Consider the following 17,761-nt stretch of genomic DNA (forward strand, 5'->3'; position numbering starts at 1 on the left):
CGCAATGTTGAGAACGACCGTTCGTCCCTATTTACACTTGCTATTTGTCGCGCAACATCAAGCGCTTTCTGTCGGCTATATGTAGCATCACCATTTACACTTGGCAGATTTTTCGTCCACAAGTCGACGCAAGTTGTCAAGCAACTTCCTATATCAAGTGCTTTCTGTCGGCTAAATGTAGAATCACCGTTCATTCTTGGCAGATTTCTCGTCTGCTACTCGAGGCTAGTTGTTGAGCTCGAGCAACGTGTGTATGATGTGGTGAGCCTTTTAAATGAACAGAATGGATTTTAACAATTAAAAATGTAGCTGTTTTAGCTTCTGCAGCTTCAAGTGTTTCGTTAGCTTGCACTAATGAGAAGCAAAAAAAAAAAAAAAAAAAAAAAAAAAAAAAAAAAAAAAAAAAAAACAAAATAAAAAACAAACAACAAAGAGAGACTGGGAAAGGAACTGGATATCCAGAAGGCAGGAGAAAGAGTTATTCAAGGCTCTGGTTATTCCATGTTCAAACTGGAACAAAATTGTCCAATAGATATTTCTTGTATTAAAATGAATTGAAAGTTTAATTTTTTTTTCTTGCATATTGACTCCTGATGTTCTTTATTTTTGTTTTGATGTCGGAGGGAATAGTATTGGGACGAACAGACTCCAAATTTTTACAAATAAACTCCCTCCGAATCCTATTGTGATAGTCCTTATTTCTGATGTCATATAAGCATGTACATTCCTCGTAAAGCTCGATTAATTTCATTGCTTGGTTTTTCTTCCACTCTGACATGACGCTACAAAGCCCGCGGAAACAGAGAAACAGCTGATTAAAAGTTGTCTGCTGCTGCCTTTCCGAACCATGTTCGGGTCCTGTCGCGTCAATTCGGCTGGCCCACCTAGGAAATGTCGCCCAGAAATAGAAACAGCTTCTACCCAGCAGATGTCGAAAGGGAAGGAAAGAAATCAGTACTGCGCATGCGCCCACGCTATAAGTCGAACGACATTAAGATAGTGTAAATAGGGACTTCTGGTGTTGCTGTAGTTACAGGCAACATTCAGAAAAGTTTTAGCGCCTTGTGAGTGCAGGCAAAATAATTTCATTGCACCTGTTCTAAGATGATATAAAATCAGTAGGCATTAGGTGAAGATTTTTCTGATCAAGGAAATTCCTTCTCCACATCTTCAATTCATTGAAGAAAGACTCTGGTGATGCATCAACATCATTGGGCCACTGATTTACTATAGCCTCAACAGCAGTTTCTAAATCTTCATCTGATGCTCGCACTATGTTTTTAGGCAGCAAAGTTTGTATGGACTTTAGGATTACCTTATGATTTAAAAACCTGTCCTTGAGCTGACTAATGAAATAGTCTAAGAAGGGAAGGAGAACTGAAAGCCTAAAATACTCTTCAGGGCTCTCTGTCTTGAAGTTAGAACGCTGTGTTTGTCTCCCTGCAGTTCTTGGAATTTCCAGCGTAATTCCAGTAAGTTCAGCAACACTTTTTGCCTCTAGGTTCACTGGCTGAAAATTTAAACGAAAATCTTCCAGTTCTCTTTCTAGATTCTCACATAGTTCAATGAATGTCTTAAGGTCCATCTGTTCTGACTGTAGTAGACTGGCTAAATCATGTGACAGGCTAAAAACATGGCTAGCTAAAATCATAGACACCAAAAATGTTGGTTTCTGTATGGCTTATATTACAATGTACCGAAGTACATATAATAATATTTCAGTGCAGAAATTCTGCGTCATCACATGTTGATGGAAGAGTGGAACAGAGAAAAATTCTCCCCGGCACCAGGATTTGAACCCGGGTTTCCAGCTCTACGTGCTGACGCTTTATCCACTAAGCTACACTGGATTCCCATCCCGATGTCGGTTCGAATCCTCTCAGTTTAAGTTCCAACTCTTGGGTTCCCTCTAGTGCCCTACCCTCATGCACTGCGTCATAGAGATGTATGACAATGGCACAATGTCCATACATGTGCAGGGGTGCTTATCATGATAAGCGAAAATTAATCACTTTGTGATTTAAGATGGTGCTTATTCCATCGGATCCTGGCCACTTAGTCACTCATAACGAGTTATATTCTTAGTCCTCTTGCGTTGGATCTCTTGTAGTAAGTGGCCCACTCTCCAGTGGGCAGTGGATCAGAGTTACGAAGCAGAGGCAAGAAAAATCGCAGATACAGGGATTTCTTTCAATGCAAAGATACATTTATTTAACATTTTAGCAAAGAGAATTTACGTGGAAAACCCTCTAATTCCTATGTACATACACGAATTAAAATCAATATTATTTTTGTTTCTTGTTTCATATTTTTCTCAAAATTTCGGGAGGGGATATATCCCCTTAATCCCCCCCCTTGCGTCCGCCCCTGCAAATAATAACAGGAGATACATAAAAGATCACTGTTGCAATATGAAAGAATGATAAGGTTACCACATGACACATACAGGACGAGTTACCAATTCAGATGCAGAAAATTGAAAACGCAAAATGGCTTTCTACAAGCAATCCAGAAACTAATCAATCTTCTTAATGTATCCAGCTGTTTGCTGACAACATAAAGTCCACTATAGTCCACTGTAGTCTATTCAGTTGTTGTTTTTCACGAGAAATGAGGGGTATTTTGATCGGTGTTCATTATAGATGCCTGTTGCTAGTAGCCAGAGTTGGAGTGTAGTCAATATATACTGCAGGGCTGTGTCTTCTGCAACTGGTACTGATGATTTTAATTTACTTCTTTTGTGGTTTATGGATGGACAGTATAGAAGAATGTGTTCCAGATCTTCATCATGATTATTACACCACAGACAAGTAGGATTATCAGAAATGTGAAATCGGTGTAGGTACAATTGAGTGACAATGTGACCTGTTCTGGCTCTTGTTAAAAATGTTTGAACATGTCTGGGCACGTTTTTGTACATTTCCAGGTCATTTGGTTTCTTTTGTACGGACTGTAAAATTTTTCCTTTGTCGGAAGAGAGCCAATTGTTGATCCATAGGTTTGTAAAATCAGACTTTACTGAAGCAAAAGCATTGGATACAGATATCAGTTGAAGAGGTGTTGGTTGCAAATATGTTGCCTGTTTTGCAATATTATCGACTTTCTCGTTTCCAGGTATACCACAATGACCAGGTATCCATTGAAATGTTATTTCCTTTTGGAGTTCTTTTAGTTTACTTAGTTGTTTCTGAAGTGGAATAATTCTATATGCATATAGGTTTGGTACATATTTAATTATATTAAATATAGCCCCCTTGGAGTCGGTAAGTATCCAAATAGATTTTTCAGAAATTTGAGTAACACACTGAAGAGCAGCATCAATAGCTAGCAATTCAGTGTCAAGACTGGAGGAGGATGAACATGGTATGAAATAACTTTCTTGATATTTTGGAATATAATACCCTGCTCCTGATGTCCCATTAGTAGGATTTAGAGATCCATTTAATCCAGAAACTAGAGATATATTTAATTTTAATTTAAAACCAGAAAAGTTCCTATCACCTAAATCACCATTACAATATGACAATATAAATTCTGCAGTGCCTGGGAAAAGTGACACAAGTCAGTTTCCACAAACCTTTTTTGATAATTTATTGACAACTTACGGAACATATGCTTGCTTGGAAAAAGAGACATAAGTATTTCTCCCATTACAATAATTCATACAGAAGAAAATCAAATCGACATAAACTAGTGTAAGTTGTCAATAAATTATCAAAAAAAGTTTGTGAAAACTTTTCCCAGGCACTGCAGAATCAGACCTGTAAATTATTTTTAGTAAGTCTTGAAGTTTTTAATAACCAATTGAATTTGAACTCTAAATATGTCAGCAATCCTGCAGGTCATGCCCTTCGTGTAATAGCCTATTGTTTATTGTAGTGTGTGTTTTGTTTTATTTTGAAATGCAATTAGTTCTCAAAACTGACGAAAGATGGATTCTGGAAAACAGGAAAATTATGTAGGAAAGCTAACACTTCACTGAAAGTTACTATTTTTCTGAAAATCCTTGGATGCCAAACTTCAATATGACGGGTCATTAATTAAAATCCATTCAGCCTTTTCCGGTAATTTCCAGTACCAGTTCAAATTATATACATAGATGAATATAGTATGCTGAGCTAGAACATTCCAGAAGAGTTTAATCATACGTAGAGTATAATATAAATGTATGTAATGAAGTGAAAACAATTTAATTGAAATATAACAGCTGAATCAGTTAAAATATAAATATAAGGATGTGAAATAGATTAACAACAATGTAATTAACTGAAATACAGATGATGCAAAATTTTCAAAGTCCTTTAAAATGTTGACTACAAAGTCTATTAGAGTCTTATACGTAATTTTCAGCTCTCTAAGATGGCTGCATGTTATTTTTTGGGACAGTTCCTCTACTACCAAATAGAAGACCAATGACAGACCACAGTTTTGGAGGTATATGGTATCTTTCAGACAGATAGGCTATACAAGGTTCATAGATGGTCTTCTTTTCTGCGTGAACTTCCAGTGCTTGATTTATGTATCTCTCAAAACGGACTACAGGATCGAGAATAAGAGTCTGTCTAGTGCTCCTGTTCATAACATACTTACTTACTTACTGGCTTTTAAGGAACCCGGAGGTTCACTGCCGCCCTCACATAAGCCCACCATTGGTCCCTATCTGAGCAAGATTAATCCATTCTCTATCATATCCCACCTCCCTCAAATCCATTTTAATATTATCTTCCCATCTACGTCTCGGCCTCCCTAAAGGTCTTTTTCCCTCTGGCCTCCCAACTAACTTCTTTGCTGTGGTCGTGCCAGAGAATCAGTCCCATTCCAAGGCCTATTTGAAGGTTTCGTAACAAGCTGTTTTTTATGGTGATGGGTTGTTAGCCCTTCGCCCAACCCCCAAGCTGGAGGACAACCCCTCATCGGCTGTCCGCGACTGCTTATTCAATATATTCGCAGCTATCCTCCACTAAGGCCTACTGGCCTTAGCTCTGCCAGATTAAATAAATAAATTATTAAATTATTATTTCTGGAGGCATCTCCTCAATCCACATCCTGAGGACGCGCCATGCCGTAGTGATAGGGACCCACATAACAGCTTTGGAAAAATGTAACTGTACTGCAATACTCTCATACTTTTTTTTTATTTGGTTTATTTTACGACGCTTTATCAACTGCATTGGTTATCTAGTGTGTGAGTGAGGTGAAGGTAATAATGCTAGCAATACCAGTCCAGGGTCCAGCGCCGAAAGTTGCCCAGCATTTGCACTTAATGTGTTGAGGGGAAAAACCTCAACTAGGTAACTTATCCCAACCAGGATTTGAACCCAGGCCCGATCGTTTCACAGTCAGACATGCTAACCATTACTCCACAGCAGTGGACAGTTATTATCTTATTTTCTTATTCAGTACAGTATGTATTTTCTGCCACGCTCGTTGGAGACCACGAAGCAGAACTTACAAAATGTAGAAGAGACTTGTGAGCTCACCTGACACAGGAACTTCCTCTCAATGCGGTGAGTGTTGATCTTGTGGTTGGTGAGCTGCACCCGTTTTGCGAAGTTCTTCCCACACTCTTCACATGAGAACGGGCCTTGTTCAGTTTCGTGCCTGTTCACCTTGTGCTTCTGCAGCGAGGTTCGGAACTTGAATGTCAGTCCACATTCATCGCAGAAAAAGCTGTGTGCACCCCTGACAACAAAGCAAGCCTTATGTAGAGTCTATAGTTACAGAAGAGGGACATACGAGGCGCGTCCATAAAGTAACTTTCCCACTAGTCCCACAGATAGCAAACCATATGTTGCGCGAAGTGACTACGTGTACGTGATAGAGTAATGTCCTGGCATGGCGCATGCGCTAGCAGAACTTCCCGAGTGCTCTCAGTAGCTTCGTTGCATTGGTTGAAGATGGACGTTCCTATTCCAGCTCCCGCCGTGTGAAGTGCGGTCAGTGATAAAGTTTTTGAATGCACAGGGCATAGCGCCGATTGAAATTGATCATCAGCTGTGCCAGGTCCATGGGCAAGCAGATGGTGCGTTGCTGCTGTAGACAATTTTCAGCAGGACGCCAAAATGTGCATGACGAGGAGCACAGTGGGAGGCCAACCATCATCACAGACGACCTTGTGGAGCAACGCACCATCTGCTTGCTCATGACGTTAGGCCCAAGTGACAGCTGACGATCAATTTCAATCAGCGCTATGCCCTGTGCATTCAAAACTTTATCACTGATCGCACTTCACGCGGCGGGAGCTGGAATAGGAGCGTCCATCTTCAACCAATGCAACGAAGCTACTGAGAGCACTCGGGAAGTTCCGCTAGCGCATGCGCCATGCCAGGACATTACTCTATCAAGTACACGCAGTCGCTTCGCGCAAATATGGTTTGCTAGCAGTGGGACGAGTGGGAAAGTTACTTTATGGACGCGCCTTGTATTAAGTTGGCAGGAGGAACAATGGAGCACGTGGTGGTGGTCTACTGAAATTTGGAACATCTATATATCTGTAGACGGATAAATCTTTATTCTATCATAAATTTACTAATGTAACTTTTGTCAGTAATTCTTCCAGACACTCAGTATTACAAATTATTACAATATACAAACAGTTACTATGTGTGTGGATTTATGAAAAATATAATGTTGTTGTTGTTGTTTTCTAATGCCAGGCGTTTGACAATAAAGTCATTTGACCTCTTGCACTCCAATATTTTTCAAAGATATTATCATGGCCAGCCACTGAAGCACAGATTTTGAGGTGTTCCGAATCCATTTCTTGGTTTGAGTTGCACAATGGGCAGTTAGGGGACTGATATATTCCAATTCTATGCAGGTGTTTGGCCAAACAATCATGGCCTGTTGCCAATCTAAATGCAGCTACAGACGATTTTCGTGGTAAATCGGGAATTAACTGTGGATTATGATGCAGAGAGTTACATTTTTTCCCTTGGGATTGTGTTATCAAATTTTGTTTGCTGAAGTCTAAGTATGAAGATTTAATAAATCTCTTCACAGAGTAATATGTAGATTTAGTAACAGGTCTGTAAGTAGCAGTGCTGCTCTTCTTTGCTAAAGCATCCGCATTCTCGTTTCCCAGGATTCCACAGTGGGATGGTATCCATTGGAATACAATTCTTTTATTGAGTGATATTAATTGAGAGAGCATTTTAGTTATTTCTGTTGTTTGAGATGAAGGTGTGTGTTTAGAGACTATTGATAGAATAGCCGCTTTGGAGTCTGACAATATAACTGCATTCTTAAATTTATTGATGTGGCACTGAAGATTCCTGAGACTTTCAATTATTGCAATGATTTCTCCATCAAAACTTGTTTCATATCCAAGAGATCTATAAAGTGAGAAGAGACAGCACGTAACACCTGCACCGGCACCTTGTTCTCTGGAGATCAAGGATCCGTCAGTGTATAAATGAAGCCAGTTTTGTGGAGGGTACCTAATATTAATGGTCTCTAAAGACAATTGTTTTAGTATTTCAGTGTTTACTTCTGATTTCAGTAATTCTTCTGTTAAATTTAGATTATATTCTATATTTAAGAGTTAAAGGGTTTGGTTTAATCTGTAAGTTTTCTTTTAAATTCGGGATATTGATTTTCTGTTTTAATTCTTGAACAATGGATATGAAACTTTTTTGAGTTTCCAATCTACAGAGAGGACTGTATGAATGCCAATTGTTTCCTGGTAATTAAATAACATGATAAAGGAGCTGATTTGTTACGAAAGTTCATCTTCTTATTTGGTGCATATTAAATGATTTATTTATTTATGTCTTTTGAATAATAGTTCAAGAAAATAAACTAGGGCTATAAACAGTAATATCAAGCACAACACAATAAAGGAACTGAATTGTTTCTCCACTGCTGATACACAAAGTACTGAATACCTGAGACAGCAAACTATTAAACCAAGCCTTATGATCTGTATAGCGCTAAATGCGCTGATCAATCAATAAATTGTTAAAAAAAAACAACCAAGCCATCAATAGACCTGAATGACGCACACAGGCTTACCTATGTTCCTTCTTTTTGTGCAGGTTGAGATCCTTTTTGAACATGTACTGGTCACCACACAGCTCACAGTGGTAGGGTCCCTTGATGCAGCGGGGCAGATGGTACGACATGCGGGCCACGCTGCGGTACTCCTCGTGACAGACCCCACACTGGTATTTCTTTAGTGTCTTCAACTTCTCCAGATTCGTTATCAGCTGCTTTTCATGTGACTGTACATAGTTGTGCTGCAAACATAAACACATTCCCTCCTATTAATTCTGACGACATATCACTGATGAGTACTGCAAAATTTGATATCACACTTCCTATGTTCTTATTACATTAAATAGCAAATGACTGTCTTGGTAGTATAGTTCACTCAGCCTCCTATAAAACTGAGTATTAAATCTTCCCCGGGGATAAAAGGCAAATGGAGTATGGTCACAGTCTAGTATATACAGTCACGAAGCTCAATACGTAGTAAATATGCATACATTAGATAGCTGCTCACCACTAGGATCGCTAATATCGCCTCATTACAGGCAATTCAAAATAGTACTGGCACAGTCTCTTGTTTCTAGCACCCTCAAAACTCAAGCTTCGTGACTGTATATAGTAAACTGTGGTATGGTGTTGATCACACCACCTCATTCTAGTGCCGAGTTTAAGAAAGCAAGGGGCTCTACCTCCAAAAAATTGTGGACTCATTCTAGATCCCACAGTCCGTTTTGAGAACAGCGAGGAACAACCTAGAGAAGTCTGCAAAGAATAATGGGCAATTTATCTGCATTGCTGCAGTGATTTGAGGACCAAATATAACATCAAAACATGGGACGTTATAGGAATTATGATTGGGGCTAGAGGCACAATCCCACGGGAGTCCTTAGACATGATATCCTCCACTGTACTGAAGTCATCAATTTGCATAATTAATCATCATTTATATTCTTTATAAAATGTAATTTGTCTTGTAGCCTAAATTGTTTGTTGCATTTTCAATAAATTTTTCAATGATAGCCTACCTAACTAGGGTTTCTATTAAAGAAAAAATTAAATTGAACATAAACATTCATTTAGAATTGATTAGGAGGCCGATTATTAAACCCTGGTTGGGACAGCTGTCAAATATCTATCTAAAATAATTTTATGGATTTTTCTTTTTCAACTACAGGGTCCTTACTTACTTACTGACTTTTAAGGAACCCGGAGGTTCATTGCCGCCCTCACATAAGCCCGCCATTGGTCCCTATCCTGAGCAAGATTAATCCAGTCTCTACCATCATATCCCACCTCCCTCAAATCTATTTTAATATTATCTTCCCATCTACGTCTCAGCCTCCCTAAAGGTCTTTTTCCCTCCGGCCTCCCAACTAACACACTATATGCATTTCTGCATTCGCCCATACGTGCTACATGCCCTGCCCATCTCAAACGTCTGGATTTAATGTTCCTAATTACGTCAGGAGAAGAATAGAATGCATGCACTTCTGTGTTGTGTAACTTTCTCCATTCTCCTGTAACTTCATCCCGCTTAGCCCCAAATATTTTCCTAAGCATCTTATTCTCAAACACCCTTAACCTATGTTCCTCTCTCAAAGTGAGAGTCCAAGTTTCACAACCGTAAAGAACAACCGGTAATATAACTGTTTTATAAATTCTAACTTTCAGATTTTTTAACAGCAGACTGGATGATAAAAGCTTCTCAACCGAATAATAACAGGCATTTCCCATATTTATTCTATGTTTAATTTCCTCCCGAGTGTCATTTATATTTGTTACTGTTGTTTTAACTACATGGTACTGTCACAAAACCTACTAACAGTCCCCCATGAGGTGGGTTAGGTTATGAATTTTCTCGCGATCTAGGGTCAATTATCTCTAGCATGGAGGCATCTAACAGCCCAAACCTGGTGCTGCTAGACTGTTTTCCCTTGTGTAAGTTACAGCTGCATAATTTTTCTGTAGGCACGAAGGGAATCACAGAGATCTGATGCTTACCAGGATGGTTCCCTCCAATGTGCAGCTGCCATTCCTGCAGAGGTGTGCCTCGAAATCGTTGTGCACCTTGAATGCCACCTGGCATACCTTGCAACAGTAGAATGGCAGGTTTTCAGTCTGCAGCTGCGTCTCCTCTGTGAGGATAGTGATGGAGTCCTCCAGCATACCACATGACCCATTGCTGGCATCTTCAGGCATGGCTGCATTGCCACTCTTGTGGGTCTGGGGGAATGCATGGCACATTGGTTAGTTAAGGCGCGTCTCCACTATTAAGCATTTAAGAACAACATGTTAAATGTTAAATTGTTTACCGTTAGCATCCCAACATGTTGATGGAACATGTTAATGCTAATTTCATTTAACACTTTGTCCACACTGTTAAACATGTTAAACTTGACTTTCTTTGCGTAGTCCACCATAAAGAGATTTTAATATTGTATTATAGATAGTGTTTTATTTTCAAACCTTGGACAATGGATTCAGATGATGATTTGACTTTTGTAATTGCCTCTATTGCTTGTTACAAGGCTTTGAAAAGGAAGAAAATGAGAATGTGGATGCGGCAATGTCTTAGTAAAAGACACTATGCAGAAGATATTCTAAACGAGCTTAAAGTTGAAGATCGATTTGGATTCAAAAACTTGCTGAGAATGTCAGAACACGATTTTAATACAGTGCTACAAAAATACTTCCTGTTACATCAAAGAACGACACAATTTAAGAGCAGCCATTTCATCTCAATTAAAAAAATTACAGCATGATTGATTGACTACCATAGGATCTACCACATGATAGATGTTAAAGGAGCGGGTAATATCGTAAAATTATTCTTTCCGAAGTTTTACGAACGTTAACATACATCACCAAATACGACCATAACTGATGTCAACATAGCATTAACGTTTAGCGTACGACGAGAGTGCGAAAACTCTTTATTGTATTCTCGAGAACAATTAAATAATATAATTCCAGTTCTCTAAAACAGTCGGCCTTCTTTGTTTTGTCTCTGTATTCTTTTGCAGACATCCCACAAACAAGGCCTTTCCATCAGTGCATTAATTTTATTCTAACGTATTTTCTTTCATCCACTCCATTACTTCGAACAACTTACAGCCAACACCAAGGACCAATTATACTGTAATATAAAAATGATCAAGATAAGCGCCACAAAATCGGAAGTTATTTGTTGCTATGGAAAATGTACGAACTTTGCCGAACTGTACCGATGCTGCACGAGCAAATGACATGTTTTCCATTGCTGCTGGAAAATACGCCAACATGTTAAAAGTGTTAAATTCAACATATTCAGTTAACATGTTAAGTCAATTGAGACTTGAGATGTCCATATACATGTTAAATTCAACATGTTATATTTAACATGTTGCTATTAAATGTTTAATAGTGGAGACGAGCCTTTACACAGACATTTTATGGGAACTTTCATAAAACACATTATCATATAAGGAATACAAAGTTGCTGATCAAATTATATGAATCAGGGATTGCAGAAACAGTACATGTCACTATTTGTGGCAAAATGAGTTTATTCGAGTTTCATGGACTGTTGATATAAAGCTATCATTCCATGCAGAAACCACATGTCAGTAGAGCTGTCTCACATTTGGAGACCTATGAAATATGAAGCATTGACTTCTCCTCCACAATGACATCTGATCTAATATACTTAAAAAATCAGTTGTCAATAGCAGAATTAGAATTGATTGCACAAGACACAGTCTATTACTCACCCGATTTACATGCGTTGTAAGAAACTTCCTTGCTGTGAACTCAGAGTCACAGTGGCTGCACTTGTATATTCTAGAGGTCTTAGGTTTGGCTTTGGTTTGGGTTGGTGCATGTTTCCGACATTTTGAAAAGTGTGCTAGGAGTTCATCTTCACTGGAGAAATTGCTGCAAAGTATACATAAGGTTTGTTCCAGCAAGCAATTCAGAACTCATTATAGGTTGGATAAAACGTTATGGCAACACTGCTGTCACGTGACAATGGTGCGTTCGAGAGCTGCCAGCTGTGTGGACATGAACAAGGACTGTTAGATGAGTTAGTGCAGCCAGCGGCGACAGTACTCCATCAATCTACTGCAGTGTGTAGAACTTCGACTTTCATAGGGATAGTGCGAGCGCCCTAAGACCATGTTTACAAAACTAGAGCAACGTTCCTGGATCAAAATTGAAGTGGCACGAGGTCGTAGTGCACAAGAATGTTTTCAGGGACTGCGTGAAGCATGTGCCGATGCAGCGTTGCCACATCACACAGTGGCACTATGGGTTAAAGCATTCCTGGAAGGCAGGAATGCCGTTCAGGACAACCTCTGTACAGGACGACCCCGCGTGGAGGACAACACAGTTCAACTCCTTCCTTCCCTGTTGGATGCTGATCGCCGATGGACTGTGCATGAGTTAACAGTGGAAGTCGGAGTATGTCACAAAACTGTGCTCCACATTCTGCAAGACATTCTGGGTTACCGTAAAATTACAGGGTGTTGGATACCCCGTGAAATTTCCGAGGTTTAACAATGGCACCGCTATGCAGTCGCACAGGCCTTGTTGGACCGGTACCAAAGGAAAGATGGCGACTTTCTTGGACGAAACCTGGGCTTGCTCATATGAACCAACCAAACTTGAAACGTCAATCAAATGAATGGAAGCATCCAGATTCTTCTCGTCCGAAGAAAATGCGCCCTACACAAAGTGCTGTGAAGGTGATGTTCATTGTGGCGTATGACATTGATGGGGTAATACTGCACCACGCTGTACCTCCAAGGCAGACGGCAAACGCGGACTACTACTGCAGGTTCCTGCAGCACCACCTTCGTCCAGCCCTCAGGAGAAAACGACGACACTTGGTGGTACAGAATTCCATCATTCTTCATGATAATGCAAGGAGTCACACTGCTGCTGCTGTCAAGGACCTCTTGCGCCGCTGCCAATGGGAGATTCTGGAACATCCACCATACTCACCCGATATGAGTCCATGCGATTACAATCTTTTCACCAAAGTGAAAGAACCACTGCGAGGGACCCGGTACAATACCAGATGAATTTATCCGGCTATAGGGCAGTCAATACAGAACATCAACAAAGATGGACGCGCTGATGGTGTACGACACCTTCCAAACATTTGGCAAAAGTAATAAATAAGGGGGGCGACTATACAGAAGGCACGTAAATGTTGTACCCCTATGAATAAAGCTATGTCAGAAATATCGAACTGTTGCCATTACTTTTTATCCAACCTTAGTAGATAGTGAATATTTGCAAAGTTTGAGAAGTGTAACTAGCTAAAATAAAAACATGCATTTGCATGAAAATCCAGGCTCTACTTATAAATAGGCTTAACCAGACATTAAAGTTTTGTTACCATATGTATTACAGTCAGTTTAAAGAAAAAAAATATATATCTAAACCCACTAACCTCCAGAACCAAACAAATCCTGACTGCATCACTGTTTACTAGAGATGTCAAAAGTCAGTCTTTCCTGCGGTCACTATGAGAGCTATTCATAAAGTAACTTCCGTTTACTTTTTACAAACATGTGAATAATATTACAGAATTGTGTTACAATACGTTTGAAAGTATACACTCTAGTTTATTTTTTCAGATAGTTTCCAGTCACATTGAGACACTTGTAGTAGCGTTTGACGAGCTTTTAAATTCCGCAATTGTAGAATTCGGCTGCCTCCAACTGAAGCCAAACTAGGACGCTGGTTTTCAACTCTTCGTCATCGTCAAAGCACTTCGAGCCAAGCCACGTCTTCATGTGCATAAAGAGATGGTAATCGCTAGGCGCCAAATCTGGGCTATAGGGAGAGTGATCCAATACGTCCCAGTTGAACTCTTGCAGTTTGGTCACAGTATGACACGCTGTATGCGGCCGGGCATTGTCACGCAGGAAACTCACCCCAAAGGTCAATATGCCACGACATTTGTTTTGAATGGCCCTTTTCAAGTTTGTTAGTGTGTTACAGTAATGCTCAGCATTAATTGTGGCATTCCTCTCCAAGAACTCCACTAGCAAAATTCCTTTTCTGTCCCAGAAGACAGTTGCCATGAGTTTCCTCGTGGAAAGTGTTTGACGAAACTTTGTGGGTTTTTTCGGGGAGTGAGTATGGCCCCACTGCATTGATTGAAGCTTTGTTTCTGCATTCACATACCACACCCAAGTCTCATCTCCTGTCACAATCTGATCCAGAAAAGCATTATCTTCTCTTTCATAACGCTCAGGAAAGGACAGTGCTGCTCCCATCCGCTGAGCCTTTTGTTCCTCAGAAAGGGGTTTAGGCACCCAACTGGCGGAAAGTTTCTAATAGCCCAAATCTTCAGTAATCACTTTGTTCAGAAGCGTACGACTAATCTGTGGAAAATCCTCACTAAGCTCCGACGTGGTGAACCTGCGGTTTATTCTAATCCTTTCATCAACCAAATGAATCAGATCTGCATTCACGATACTCGGTCGACCACTTCTCTCTTCATCATGGACATTGATTCACCCATTTTTGAATATACGGCACCATTGTCTTACACCACCTTCACTCATTACGCCTGGCCCATAAACTTCACAAAGTTGGAGATGGATTTCACTAGCTTTACAGTTTTTGGCCACAAGAAATCTTATTACAGAACGTACCTCACACCTGGCGGGACTTGCAATTGCAGCACACATTTTGACATCACGTGACTCAGAAAGAAACACAGACACGACCTTGACTCTACCGCTGCTCGACGTGTACTGCTTCAAGGTACACTGCAAAAGCAGCGCCACTGTCTCTGTTGTTACGCACGCTATATGAAAACGGAAGTTACTTTACGAATAGCCCTCGTATAACTGTTCAATTCGAAGGTTTAACATGCAGTTCCAACTGCTTAGAGTCGATGGCAATTCGGAAGGCAGTTGTCTGCTAGCGTTTGCGTCGAGAGAGACAGATAGAGAGAGCAAGGCAGCGTACAGCATTGCCACATCGTACTTCACGAGCACGTGCAATACAAATAGCGCAGGAGAGAATTTAAATTATCAAAAGACAATAATGACCTTAGCCGTTGATTACTGTAAGCATGACACCAAACAAACCCTGTTTCCTTCACTAACAATATTCTTTGCACGGTTCTCAATCCCACACCACATGCTTCTGCAGTCATTTCTTGCATGTTGGTAACATTGCAGCCATCATCAAGATGACCGGCAGCGTTCTGCTCGTTAACGTTTTTATAATAATTATACACCTTAAACACTATTTTCCGCACCTGCTTGTGTAATACTTGTCTTTTTATAGTCTCTTCTTCCATTTATTTACCTTACATACACACAGTAAATGTTATAGTCGCGACGCTGTTATTCCCGGCGTGACTCCTCTTTGCTTACGTCTTAGGAAGTGAAGGCTCTATAAAGTCTAGGTAGGTAGTATCGTTCGCCATTTTTGTTCTTTCGTTGCCGAGCTATACCTGGTAAGGTTTATCTTGTCTAGTAGCAATAAAACCAAGTTCCTTCAAATAAGGGTGGAGATTATAGGAGGGTTGTAAATTTTCAGAATTCCTTTCAAAACCTTGTTATTGTACAGGCTACCGGAACTCAGTTTCTTGAAAGACAAGCTCAGTGACGGAACTATACAGTACGAAGAGAGATATTCAGTTTTGTGTGTAAAATTGTAGTGTAATTTGTAAATTTGTAGTGTTTTTGTAACGCAGTCTTTACTCCTGGTTGAGTGTTAGAGAAGGCCGTATGGCCTTAACTCTGCCAGGTTAAATAAATCATTATTATTATTATTATTATTATTATTATTATTATTAATATTATTATTATTATTTTGTAATTTTATTTTGCATTACAGAATGTATCAACTGGTCCCTTCCGCCACTGGATGGATGGACGGCATCGCTTCACTCCCCCATTGCCATAACAATACAGACGAAGTAAGACATATCTCCTTTCTCTCTCTTTTCACAGTGAGACAAGATACATCACACAGACTCTTCCAGACGAGGAATCTATTTGCCACACCGTTAAACATTACCATGTCGTAGCTCCTATGATAATAAATCAAACGCACTGTAATTCAGCAAATAATTGAGCGGCAAATAACGTCCTCGTGTGCTTTCTGTGAACGCCAACAAAAGAGCCAAAATGGCGGGCGATTATATTAAGTATTTATCGAGCCTTAGGAAATGCATTACGTCATCATCAGCGAATCACAAGGCGCACATGTTTAAATGTAGCCGACTTGCAACATGATTGGCTGCCGGAAATAAGAGCGACGGGACTATAGTTTTACTTATTCAATGTATTGAAACACTCACACGTGAACAAACGAACTCGGGAAGTGCTTGTTATAGACTGATTCTGATTGGTTCTACTGTACAAGCTTGTGACGTCACATACCAGAAATGCTATGGCGCATATAGAAGCTAACAGCCTTCTGCAATGCCGTCTAGTCTAGTTACATGTTACTACTTTACCTGTGACACAAACTGCATCTGAAGCTTTGCCGCCCGTTCTCCAGGTCTTGGTCCTCATTCTTCCCATGTGCCTTCACTTGATCCTCACCCTTCTTCGAGGGCGATGCTCTCGAGGTCTTCTGCTTCTGTTTGCAGACCGCTGCGGTTGGAGACTTGGCACAGCTCTTCGCAGCTGCCGGTGCCTCTGGGACATCGTCATACAGAGGCAGAACTATCGGGTCATTCTCAACAGTGATAGGGTGCTCCTCTGTCTTCACCGACAACAACAGGGGATCAGTTGCGTGAATGAAGTGCGTGTCCGGCTTCCTAATGCATAGCTCGGGGTTCGCGATTGTCACCTGAAAAGTCTCGAGGTACTCCTTCTGTTCCCTCGTCTCCTGGTAGAGGAGCTGAAATCACAGAAAAGACGTGTCGTCATAACTTAAAGGACACACAAATACACAAACAATATCTTCATTTCTTTCTAAAGTGTTTGTGCAAAGATTTTTCCTAAGCTACTTGGTTTACAGTTAGAAAATAACAGTACTATTGTGCTTTTAAGTAAGCAATTTCCGACAGAGAAATATTGTCGGAATTTTTAGTATGAGTTTGTATTAACAAAGTAATAATTAATATCAACTACAACCGATTCATTTTAATCGACTCGATTATTCGATTAAATATTTTTGATCGATTAATCTTACAACAGAAATTTATCGATTAATCGATTAAATTCCACAGCACTAAAAATAACTAAATATATAAACAAAGGCAAATGAGAAAATAAAATAAGTGGACAAACAGTAAAGAAATAAATATGCGAACAAATAGAGACAAATAGGTAAGCAAAAGTAAATAAATGAGATAAGAGCTCATAGCTAATGTAAGTAGGCTAAATAAGTTAACAGTAAACATTTAAACAAATAAATACATAATATCTAATATACTTCAACCTCACACCTGGAGCTGATTGGCAAGATCTGCTACGATGCCCAAGAAATGGAATGCAAGAGGATCCAATAGGCCAATTTTCAGTTTATAGTTGAATATCAATGCTTCAAATATATCCAATGCAGCAGCCTGGAACACAGAGATTAATTATGTGTTTCATTTTGTGAATATTACACAAAATGTTTGATTTTTATGCTGAACTCTACAATAAAGATAAGCAAACTCTTCCAGTATTAGTAACCATCGCATATCAAGCCTCAAACTACAGGAGGGCAGAAACAAGTGAAAATCAGTAAGATTCCGAATAATTACTCCTGGACCAAAAACTCTGGCTACCGGTAGTTTAGTAAATGTTGCAAAATATGTTAAAAT

General features: G+C 39.7%; 1 protein-coding gene across 2 annotated transcripts in view; it reads right to left on the minus strand.

The window, feature by feature from the left end:
- Nucleotides 1-17,761, minus strand: part of LOC138700994 (zinc finger protein 37-like) — an 81,504-nt gene that overhangs the window by 13,726 nt on the left and 50,017 nt on the right. The window contains exons 2-7 of one of the 2 annotated variants that reach the window (XM_069827461.1): nt 17,399-17,518; nt 16,460-16,848; nt 11,739-11,901; nt 9,991-10,212; nt 8,014-8,237; nt 5,481-5,682 (exon numbers count right to left, since the gene is read on the minus strand). In XM_069827461.1, the coding sequence (XP_069683562.1) occupies nt 5,481-5,682; nt 8,014-8,237; nt 9,991-10,212; nt 11,739-11,901; nt 16,460-16,848; nt 17,399-17,518 (1,320 nt within the window). The remainder of the gene's footprint in view (nt 1-5,480; nt 5,683-8,013; nt 8,238-9,990; nt 10,213-11,738; nt 11,902-16,459; nt 16,849-17,398; nt 17,519-17,761) is intronic. The other variant, XM_069827463.1, reaches the window with a different exon arrangement.

This window comes from Periplaneta americana, chromosome 6, assembly GCF_040183065.1.
Source record: "Periplaneta americana isolate PAMFEO1 chromosome 6, P.americana_PAMFEO1_priV1, whole genome shotgun sequence".
NCBI classification, from domain to species: Eukaryota; Metazoa; Arthropoda; class Insecta; order Blattodea; family Blattidae; genus Periplaneta; species Periplaneta americana.